The sequence below is a fragment of the Hyperolius riggenbachi genome, chromosome 1, assembly GCF_040937935.1.
Source record: "Hyperolius riggenbachi isolate aHypRig1 chromosome 1, aHypRig1.pri, whole genome shotgun sequence".
Lineage (NCBI taxonomy): Eukaryota > Metazoa > Chordata > Amphibia > Anura > Hyperoliidae > Hyperolius > Hyperolius riggenbachi.
The window spans coordinates 680551930-680564077 of record NC_090646.1 but is presented as its reverse complement, the minus strand read 5'-3'; the positions used below and the strand labels follow the sequence as shown (position 1 = coordinate 680564077).

The 12148-nt window shown below is 43.6% G+C and overlaps 1 protein-coding gene across 1 annotated transcript in view; it reads right to left on the bottom strand.

The window, feature by feature from the left end:
- The window catches only part of LOC137544539 (uncharacterized), a 57306-nt gene extending 45948 nt beyond the window's left edge, over positions 1-11358 (bottom strand). The window contains exon 1 of the mRNA XM_068265639.1: positions 11269-11358. Within this exon, the coding sequence (XP_068121740.1) occupies positions 11269-11358 (90 nt within the window). The remainder of the gene's footprint in view (positions 1-11268) is intronic.
- Positions 11359-12148: the final 790 nt, after the last annotated feature.

Here is a 12148-nt window from a genome sequence, read left to right as displayed (position 1 = left end):
AAACCCTGAAAATCTGGTGTTTCTAGGACTTACGGTGGCTTTGCTATTAACCGCTAAAGTCAGCGGATTTTTACTGTAATGTAAATGCAGAAAATAGGCAGGTGCAGATTTTCTGCATTTACATTACAGTAAAAATCTGCCAGCTTTAGCGGTTAATAGCAAAGCCCCCGTAAGTCCTAGAAACACCAAATTTTCAGGGTTTATTAAACAGAATCTCCTGAACAAGATGCAAAGAAAAGTTTTCAGAAAGACCTTATAGTTATTGAGAAAATCGATGTTAAAGTCGGGTGGAATTTCCGCGATTTCCGGCGGAAATTCCACGATTTCTGGCGGAAATCCGCCTAATGCACTTGTATTACCGATTTCCACATTCCGATGCGGAAATGCAATTTCCGATCGGAATTTCGGAAATTGCATTTCCGCGGAATCCGAATGAGCATCCCTATTCTTTCCCCAACCCTAGACTCAAATACACGTATTTATTTAGGACTCCCCCTGGTGCGTACATATATGTATGATGCCAGTGAGCCGGGCCCAGGGTCAGGTGAATGACGGCTCACCTTGCTGCCACTCAAATCCCTGGCGGCGTTAAATACTATTCCCCCTCCGAGTCGCAGCAACTGGGAGGGAGGAGTAATTTGGGAAACCCCAAAGTACCCTTATGTGTAGGGTGGCCATCCGTCCGGATTTCCGCCGGACAGTCCGGTTTTTGGACCTGTGGTCCTCCGTCCGGCGGAAAGCAAGGGAGGACAGTCAAATGTCCTCTTTTTCGGCCCGATCTCCTCCATCTCCCTCTAATGCCTGTACGCTCTGTACACTACGCATGATGTCACACGTTACGTGTGTGACACACGTAGACGTCGGCGCAGTGGGAGGAAGGCGGGCCATCCATGACCATTACGCTTGGCGGGGGGAGGAGCCGACCTGACCATGCGAGCGACCCAGAGAGAGCCATTAACTACGCAGCCAAAGCCACTGCCAGTCGCTCCGCACTTGTCTTACCAGATTACTAGGCCTGCTAGCCTAGTAAGCCAGCAGTAGGGTGGCCATCCGCAGTGAGTGAGAGCCTGCCGTTCGTGGTCACTTCAGGAGGTCACTCCAGTCCACCACTCTCTGCCAGAGAGTCTCTGGTCAGTTCAATGAGATTGCATTTTGTGGGGAACTCTTCTGCCAATGAGATTGCATTTTGTGGGGAACTCTTCTGCCAATGAGATTGCATTTTGTGGGGAACTCTTCTGCCAATGAGATTGCATTTTGTGGGGAACTCTTCTGCCAATGAGATTGCATTTTGTGGGGAAATCGTCTGCCAATAAGATTGCATTTGTGGGGAAATCTGCCAATAAGATTGCATTTGTGGGGAAATCTGCCAATGAGATTGCATTTTGTGGGGAACTCGTCTGCCAATGAGATTGCATTTTGTGGGGAACTCGTCTGCCAATGAGATTGCATTTGTGGGGAAATTGTCTGCCAATGAGATTGCATTTTGTGGGGAACTCGTCTGCCAATGAGATTGCATTTGTGGGGAAATCGTCTGCCAATGAGATTGCATTTTGTGGGGAACTCGTCTGCCAATGAGATTGCATTTTGTGGTCGGCCGGCCCTCCACCATGTGGACTATTGTGCGCCACTGTCCACGGTAAGATGTCCTTTTTAAGGTGTGATGTCCTCCCTTTTGGGGTTCTGCAAGTGGCCACCCTACTTATGCGCCCTGCGCAGTATTACATTACTGCTATGGGATGCCTAGTTCAGGCATCTAAAACCCTTGCTAATTCCTAATTCTTACTTTCCTGAAATGATACCCCTTTCTGACACTTAACCCCCCCCCCCACCCCCCACGGAATAAACTCCTTCCTGATGCTTAACCCTCATCACCTCCAACATAATCTCCTTCCTAATAACCAACCCTCCCCCCTCCTTTGGCAGGAAAGTTCTATTTCTTGCCTAAATCTGGTAACGATTTGACAGCTCCACCATATGTGATTGATCGGACCTTCTGCCTTCTGATGTTTCCAGCAGCCTGAACCAGGAAGGTGGGCGAGAGAGCGGAGAGAAGGCAGGTGCCCCATATTGTTTGTCCAAACGACACACCATAGATCACATGATTCAGGTGCCTTCATGGTAAGTCCGCTCCGCATATTGGGGTTCTATGGCATCTGGAATTCAGTTTGTGTTGGATTAGTTGTAAACTCATACAGTGATTATGCCATATTTTAGAGCATAAACCCTGCCATGTATTACTGGTAGTGCTCACAGAGCCGTTTAACCCCTCTTCCCACCTTTGACACAACTGTAGGGGTCCTGCAGCCTCTCAATATTCTTTACATTTCTACAAATGTTTCAATAACTCAGATGGTCTTTGGTTTTCAAAGATTATCTTTTCAAATGCATTCCAGTAAGACCTTATTTATTGACCTCCTATTTTCTATATGTTAAATAGCTTTTAATTTGTGTAGCCTGCCACGGGTTCTTATTCCCCAGACTTGGTATAATTCTGTCCACCCTCATCTATCTATTACTGAGCAGATGTCATACCCTAGCATCCAGGCTTAGGCCACTGGAAATGAACCAGGAGGCTGTCCTAGCTGGGGGAATATTAGGATGATCTCTCAATGTAAGCGTGTGACAGGTGGTCACTAGAGATGGGCCGAAGTATTTGTTAAGCGAATCATTTGCTGCGAAGATCACGTATTCGCATTCGTCACCTCAGGTGAATACATAGTGGATTTGTTTCGCCCCCTATACATCATCATTAAGCTAAACTTTGAACCCTTACCTCACAGTCAGCAGTCACATGGCAGCCAATCAGCTAGCACCCCCTCCTAGTCTCAACACTCCTCTGTAAAAACACCAGGACGGCAGCCATATTGGATTCATTCTGTGGCTGCAGTGTTAGTGAGAGCAGGGAGACAGCTGCTGCACATAGGGAAAGCGTTAGCTAGGCCTCTGTTCTGTGTCCTCAGGGCAAATTCTTGCTGCTACCACATTGTCCTAAACAGCTAAGCCCTTCTTAGGGCTGATTCATTGTTTTTCTTGCTATTGTATTGCTCTTCTGTGGCCTGTGCACAAGTTAGCTATTGGAGATAGGTCTGCTGGTCCTAGTAGTGCACCGACCATAACCCACCCTCACACCACTACTGGCATCTAGTATCCACTGTCTCCCGTGTAAATCCTCAGTGCTGTAAGAGACAGGTCTGCTGGTCCTAGTAGTGCACCAACCATCACCCACCTTCACACCACTACTGGCATCTTGTATCCACTGTCCTACGTGTAATTCCTCAGTGCAGTAGGAGACAGGTCTGCTGGTCCTGGTGAGCTAGACCATGATGAGCAAAAAAAAAGGACAGGATCCACAAACTTCACTCAATTGCACAAAAGCTGGTTGTCTTTATTCAAAAAATCTACACACAGGACATAGACATCCACAGGATCAGACTGACGCGTATCAGGCTTAATATGTGCCATTAGTCATGGTTACAAAAAAACCTGAGAAACAAAGAACCTTTTTCTCAGGCCAAGAGCCTCTCTCATTTCATTTTTTATTTTTTTTCTGTCTGATTTTTCCAACACATCTGATCAGATGAAAACAATAATCACAATCATCTATAGGTTTTTTTTTTCTTAATTGAAAATAAATATATATTTTTAACTTCATATACACTTGATAGTTTTTATTTTTTTTAAAATGGAAAATCAATTGATGTGAATGTATCCTGACTTGATAGAGACTGTCAATTGCATATCCAAAAGTTAACTCTTTCAGGCAGAAAAAGAAAAAAAGGAACACATATAGTGTCATATTGCAACAGGATCTGGATAGGATGGCTATATGGGCACATACATGGCAGATGAAATTCAATGTTGACAAATGTAAGGTCATGCATTTTGGACGTACTAATGGTCTAGCACCATACAAAATAAATGGGATACAGTTGGGGACATCAAACTTGGAGAAGGACTTAGGAGTACTCATTGACAACAAGTTAAATAATCGTACTCAATGCCAAGCAGCTGCAGCTAAAGCTAACAAAATTTTGGGATGCATTAAAAGGGAAATAAAAACTCGAGATGCTAGCATAATATTGCCCCTGTTTAACTCTCTAGTAAGGCCACATCTGGAATATGGAATTCAGTTCTGGGCACAACATTACAAAAAAGATATTGCAGTCTTAGAGCAGGTGCAGAGACGAGCAACAAAAGTAATACGTGGGATGGAAGGTCACGCTTACCAAGAAAGGTTAGATAAACTGGGTTTATTTAGTCTAGAGAAAAGACGCGTTAGAGGAGATCTAATTAACGTATAAATACATCAGAGGGCAATATAATAGCTTGGCGGGTGAGCTTTTTGTCCCTAGGCCTTCTCAAAGGACTAGAGGACATGAGCTGCGCATGGAGGAAAAACGTTTTAGCCATTTATTTAGGAAAGCGTTCCTTACAGTAAGAGTGATTAAGATGTGGAATGCATTGCCACAGGAAGTCGTTATGGCAAACTCTATACCTGCATTTAAAGGGGGCTTAGATGCTTTCCTTACGTTGAAAGACATCCATGGCTACAATTACTAGGTTATGCCTAATGATGTTGATCCAGGGATTTTATCTGCTTGCCATCTGGAGTCGGGAAGGAATTTTTTCCCTTTTGGGGCTAATTGGACCATGCCTTGTGGGGTTTTTTTCGCCTTTGGATCAGCAGGGATATGTGAGGGTGCAGGCAGGTGTTGTGCCTTGCTCTGGATCAACAGGGATATGTGAGGGTGCAGGCTGGTGTTGTACTTTGTACTGGTTGAACTCGATGGACGTATGTCTTTTTTCAACCAAAATAACTATGTAACTATGTAACTATGTTTGTGTGATTGGAACTGGGCATACATATCTATCTCATCATGTCAAAAGGTATTCCTGTAAGGTCCTGAATATCATCATCATTGTGAATTAATTAAGACTTCAATTCAAATGTTGAGCGCTAAAAGGGAGAGAGGGCATCCTTGTCTAGCCCAATTTGAATTAAGAAGTCTTTAGAAAGATACCCATTACCTTTAATACTGGCTGATTGATTTGTTTATAGTTTTTTTATGAATTATTCCCACAGACCAAGTCTAGTTAGCTAGCTGTATGTACATTTAATATTATTAATATTTTTTGTAATAGAATGTACCTATACCTGGTCCATACCTATTTACTTGGGTGATGTATAACCTCCTATTGCACTTTCAGCTACCTGCCAGCATCATATTTATGACAGCCATAGCACTGCTCACTTAGCACTTTATATTTCTGCACACTATTTTTCTAGCACAATATTATTATATGTATTGGTTCAATATCACTATAAGTATTATTTGTATTATTTGGAGTTGTTTATATATTGCACTTAAAGAGAGTCTGAAGCGAGAATAGATCTCGCTTCAGACCTCATAGCTAGCAGGGGCATGCGTGCCCCTGCTAAAACGCCGCTATAGCGCGGCTTAACGGGGGTCCCTGTCCCCCCAAACCCCCTCCGTGCAGCGGGGGAGCGCTTCCTGGTTGGGGCAGGGCTAACCGCCGCAGCCCTGCCCCATGCGCGTCTGTCAGACGCGTATCTCCGCCTCTCCCCCGCCCCTCTCAGTCTTCCTTCACTGAGAGGAGCGGGGGAGAGGCGGCGATGCGCGTCTGATAGACGGCGCTGGGAGGCAGGGCTGCAGCCGTTAGCCCTGCCTCCAGGAAGAGACAGCCAGCGACCATTTTACGACCAAGTATTGCGGGGGGTGGGTTGGGGGTGAAGGGACCCCCGTTAAGCCGCGGGATAGCGGCGTTTTAGCAGGGGCACACGTGCCCCTGCTATATATGAGAGCTGAAGCGAGATTTAGTCTCGCTTCAGTGTCTCTTTAACACTGTACACAGATTTTTTGCATCGAACTAAACCTAGGTTCACATACTGATACACTGGTTTTATTTATTCAATATTGATATATTATTACATGGTATATGAATTGGTGTCTGGGGCTTGCTTTTAATTGCTTTTATATCTTGACGTTTTCATATGAAATGCAAAATTATTGCATAAAGACATGTTATTTATTATTTTGTAATACTTGAGTGGTGCTGTTCTATGGGTAATCCTTTGCTCTTAATATTCTATTCTCATGCCCAGAGCACCTTCTGACTGGTGAAGTGCAGTGGCCACATTTTTACTTTGTTTATAAAGCATCAAATGCTCCCATTGCGCCTCTACATAGTACAAAAAAATATATATTGTGGAGCATAGATACATGAGAAGTTCAGAACTCTGTATAATCAGGACATTATTATTTTTTATTATTATTATTTAGTATTTATATAGCGCCGACATATTATGCAGCGCTTTACAGTGTATATATATATATATATATATATATATATATATATATATATATATATATATATATATATATATATATCTTGTCACTAACTGTCCCTCAAAGGAGCTCACAATCTAATCCCTACCATTGCCATATGTCTATATTATGTAGTGTAAGTACTGTAGTCTAGGGCCATTTTTTTAGGGGGAGCCAATTAACTTATCTGTTTGTTTTTGGAATGTGGGAGGAAACCGGAGTGCCCGGAAGAAACGCACACAGACATAGAGAGAACATACAAACTCTTTGCAGATAGTGCCCTGGCTGGGATTCGAACCAAGGACCCAGCGCTGCAAGGCGAGAGAGCTAACCACTACGCCACCGTGCTGGACATCCAGCAATATAAATACATACATAGGCAGTATGAAACAAAGGGCACAGCACGCAGAAGGCTGTAACCAGCTACAAGCTGTATTGGAGCTTAGTGGACAAACATTACGGGCTTGATTCACTATGCGGTGCTAACCTAGTTAGCACGCCTAAAGGCTTTGGGCGTGCTAACTAGGGTGCTAAGTACTTAGCACGCACCAGTGAAATTTAGATCGCGCGCAAAGTCCCACGTGCAAAACTTTGAATGTGCACAGCGCAGTGCGTGTGAAACATCGCATCGCGGTGCGCCGAAAACGGTGCACCCGATGCGCCTATAAGGACCTTATAGGCGCATCAGGTGCGGCGTTTTCATCGCATCGATGTTTCGCTAGTTAGCGCGGCCAAACTGACTTTAAGTGTGAAGAGGGGCTTTTCACAAGCGTCCAATTAGCACCGCTTTGTGAATCAAGCCTACATGTTTCGGGCAGAGCCCTTCCTCAGGTGTGAGGCTGATCGGATATTCACCAGTCTGAAACCTTCTTGATACAAATACATGCATAGTTGTTGAGTGGTTTGAGACATCACCAGTACGGATGCATACTCATATTATATCCTCCAAAAGGTCAGGGTTTAATCTTCACTCTATATTGTTGATATTATACACAGGTTATTAAGCAACATGTGCTGCTATCTAGAGGACATATTCTTCAGGGAAGGTTCTGCTTATTACAGCAAGACAATGGCAAACTGCATTCTGCACATATAACAACAGCATAGCTCCAAAATAAAAGAGTCTGTATACTCGAATAGCTTCCCTGCAGCCCAGACTGTCACCCACTGATAACATTTGGGGCATTGTGAAATATAAAATTCGAGGATAATCCTGAACTGCTGAACAGCTGAAATCCTACATCAGACAAGAATGCCACAACATTTCACTACAAAACTACAGAAACTATGCAATACGACAATAAGCATGTCCTTGTCTGAACTTTTTCAGTTGGTATTGTATTGAAAATAAGCATATTAATACATTTCTCAGTGTAACATTTGCAATGTTGTTTGTACTGTTTTCATTAAAATAGACTTACTTTATAACAGATTGAATTCTGTTTTTATTTACATACTTCAAAGTCTGAATATTTCTGGAAATGGGGCTGTATGTCCCTATCTGCCCATCCTTTAACTCCTCCAGAGAGGACTGTTCTGTTCATATGTATATATAGATGGTGAATGAGATGCAAGTCATTCTGGGCTGCCTGCAAGTTTCATGCAAATTGTTTGCGGCTTGGAATTCAGCCAATTGAAATGTAACAGGAAGTGCATTTGATTGGGCCAAATCCAAGCTGAAATTTGCATTACATTTGCAAGCAGATTGTAATTATATGCATCTCATGGACTATTGAGAAATAGTAACACAGTTCAGCAGTACTCATTACAATAGCTCAGTGTCTCCCATTCAGTTATCCCACCATCTTACAAAGCCTGGCAACGGGGTCGTATCACTTCCGGACTGTCTTTCCGGATCCTTGTGGTCCTCACCCATAATGGAAGCAGATGGAAGCCAGCTAGTGACATTTCCTTATTGGTAGGTCAGATTGTACAGAGAAAAGTAACAAAAGAGCTTCCAGATCTTTTTTTACCATTGAAGATCTTGTTGCTTACACTTTGTTGTGTTTCTGCACCATGTTATTTTACAATGGATCCAATCACTTGATGCAGCCTGCTTCAGAATATCTAGTGCAGGGGTCGGCAACCCGCGGCTCCGGAGCCGCAAGCGGCTCTTTTTCCCCTTTGCCGCGGCTCAGTCCCGGCTCCGGTGCTGCAGGGCTGCACATTCTGACACTACACCGGTAGTGGGTGTCAGTGGTTGCGGCGCGCGTGTGACGTTTGCGCGTGTGACGTCACGTGTGCTGCCGCTGGCCGGCAGCCTATCAGAGAGGCCGCCGGACCAGTGCAGGGCTTCGGGCGGCCATTTTCCCGTAGCCCTGCAGTGTAGTGCAGGCAGGACGTGACGTCGGGAAGGAAGAGGAGCCGACGAAGTTGCGCGCCACAAGGAGGTCGGGACCGGAGGTCGGGACAGGAGGAGATCGTGACAGGAGGTCTTCTTACTAGGTGAGTAAATGGGTTTTTCTTTTCAGATCTGCTGAAGGATTTGTGCATATTGGGGTCATTTCTGCTGAAGGATTTGTGCATATTGGGGTCATTTCCACTGAAGGATTTGTGCATATTGGGGTCATTTCTGCTGAAGGATTTGTGCATATTGGGGTCATATTTGCTAATGATTTGTGCATATTGGAGTCATATCTGCTAACGATTTGTGCATATTGGGGGTCATTTCTGCATATTGGGGACATATCTGCTAACGATTTGTGCATATTGGGGACATATCTGCTAACGATTTGTGCATATTGGGGACATATCTGCTAATGATTTGTGCATATTGGGGACATATCTGCTAATGATTTGTGCATATTGGGGACATATCTGCTAATGATTTGTGCATATTGGGGACATATCTGCTAACGATTTGTGCATATTGGGGACATATCTGCTAACGATTTGTGCATATTGGGGACATATCTGCTAACGATTTGTGCATATTGGGGACATATCTGCTAACGATTTGTGCATATTGGGGACATATCTGCTAACGATTTGTGCATATTGGGGACATATCTGCTAACGATTTGTGCATATTGGGGACATATCTGCTAACGATTTGTGCATATTGGGGGTCAAATCTGCATATTGGGGACATATCTGCTAACGATTTGTGCATATTGGGGTCATATCTGCATATTGGGGACATATCTGCTAACGATTTGTGCATATTGGGGTCATATCTGCTAACGATTTGTGCATATTGGGGTCATATCTGCTAACGATTTGTGCATATTGGGGTCATATCTGCTAACGATTTGTGCATATTGGGGACATATCTGCTAACGATTTGTGCATATTGGGGACATATCTGCTAACGATTTGTGCATATTGGGGACATACCTGCTAACGATTTGTGCATATTGGGGGTCATATCTGCATATTGCGGACATATCTGCTAACGATTTGTGCATATTGGGGTCATATCTGCTAACGATTTGTGCATATTGGGGTCATATCTGCTAACGATTTGTGCATATTGGGGTCATATCTGCTAACGATTTGTGCATATTGGGGTCATATCTGCTAACAATTTGTGCATATTGGGGTCATATCTGCTAACGATTTGTGCATATTGGGGTCATATCTGCTAACGATTTGTGCATATTGGGGTCATATCTGCTAACGATTTGTGCATATTGGGGACATATCTGCTAACGATTTGTGCATATTGGGGACATATCTGCTAACGATTTGTGCATATTGGGGTTATATCTGCATATTGGGGACATATCTGCTAACGATTTGTGCATATTGGGGACATATCTGCATATTGGGGTCATATCTGCTAACGATTTGTGCATATTGGGGACATATCTGCTAACGATTTGTGCATATTGGGGACATATCTGCATATTGGGGTCATATCTGCTAACGATTTGTGCATATTGGGGACATATCTGCTAACGATTTGTGCATATTGGGGTCATATCTAACGATTTGTGCATATTGGGGACATATCTGCTAACGATTTGTGCATATTGGGGACATATCTGATAACGATTTGTGCATATTGGGGACATATCTGCTAACGATTTGTGCATATCGGGGACATACCTGCTAACGATTTGTGCATATTGGGGGTCATATCTGCATATTGGAGACATATCTGCTAACGATTTGTGCATATTGGGGACATATCTGCTAACGATTTGTGCATATCGGGGACATACCTGCTAACGATTTGTGCATATTGGGGACATATCTGCTAACGATTTGTGCATATTGGGGTCATATCTGCTAACGATTTGTGCATATTGGGGTCATATCTGCTAACGATTTGTGCATATTGGGGTCATATCTGCTAACGATTTGTGCATATTGGGGTTATATCTGCATATTGGGGACATATCTGCTAACGATTTGTGCATATTGGGGACATATCTGCTAACAATTTGTGCATATTGGGGACATATCTGCTAACGATTTGTGCATATTGGGGTTATATCTGCATATTGGGGACATATCTGCTAACGATTTGTGCATATTGGGGACATATCTGCTAACGATTTGTGCATATTGGGGACATATCTGCTAACGATTTGTGCATATTGGAGTCATATCTGTTTTATAATGGTTTTGCGGCTCCCAGTTTTTTTTCTCTTTTCGGAAACGGGTCCAAGTGGCTCTTTCATTCTTAAAGGTTGCAGACCCCTGCACTAGTGGGACTGAAAAACAATCACCTGGATGTCTGGATAACTGAAAAAGACATTCCATTGTGACCTCAATGCAACTGGCCCCCTGCAGTCAAACAAGCCGAGGGAACATCCCCAATAGTTAGGTCTGTATGTCAGCATGGCATCTAGCCGAAACTGAGCCAAACAATGCGTCCCTGTTCATTAAAGGAGATGTGAAAAATGATCCCACTCTGCAAATGTTAAAGTGTACTTGTAGCAAAAAAAAGGGCCCCAAATGGGTACTTACTTACCTCAATAGAGGGAAGCCTCTTGATAATCCAGAAGTTTTTCCCATGTTCCCCCTCCTGGCTGTTCCAGAGCTGTGCCCTCCTGAAAACCATCTACAAGCTATTGTTGACATCTCGTGCATGCAGCACAGAACCGTGGATCAGGGTTGGCTTCTCCCCCCTAAGCTCAAGCAGGTCCATGCTTCGCAGCTGCAGTGCAGCCACACTGGTTCTCATACTGGAGTGGCCACCAGCAGTGCTGGAACAGGGAGGCGGGGGAAGCGTCTGAGGATCCCTCTCCTAAGGTAAGTATAATATCTATCTTTTCTTTCAAAACTTCACAGGTGTGCTTTAATCCTTCAAGGTAAAATATGGCCATCTGCAGTGGGCATTTTTCCGTGTTTTTTTTAAGTGTTTTCTGTCGATTTTCTGCGCGTTCGTTAGTCTTTGTGGGTGTTTTTGTAAGCGCTTTTGAAGAGCGCTTCTGTCTTTTGATCAGGAAAAAAAATCTGGAAACAATAAATACAATGCATTTTTTTTTTTTACAAAAGCTCATGCAATCGCTTGCCAAAGCGATTTTGTGAGCGTTTTGTGTTTTCCTATACCTTCCATTGAGGCAGTAAAAATATATAAGAAGGGAGAACCGAGAGCCCAATATAGTGTAGTAAGTCAAGGTAAATGGTATATGTAAGGAGTAAAATTTATACTCACAAACCAGGGTTACCTCCAGGTAACCACTGAATACGCAGGTGAGGAGATTGACCTGTCCCCACTCAGGATTAAGAAGTCGCTCTCTGTAGACGTGAGGAAGAAAAGGGGTATCCCCCTCCACCAAGGGTGGATATATGATATAGTATTAGACTGAACAGAGGCGCCAACAGGTTAAAAGCAGAAATTAAAATGT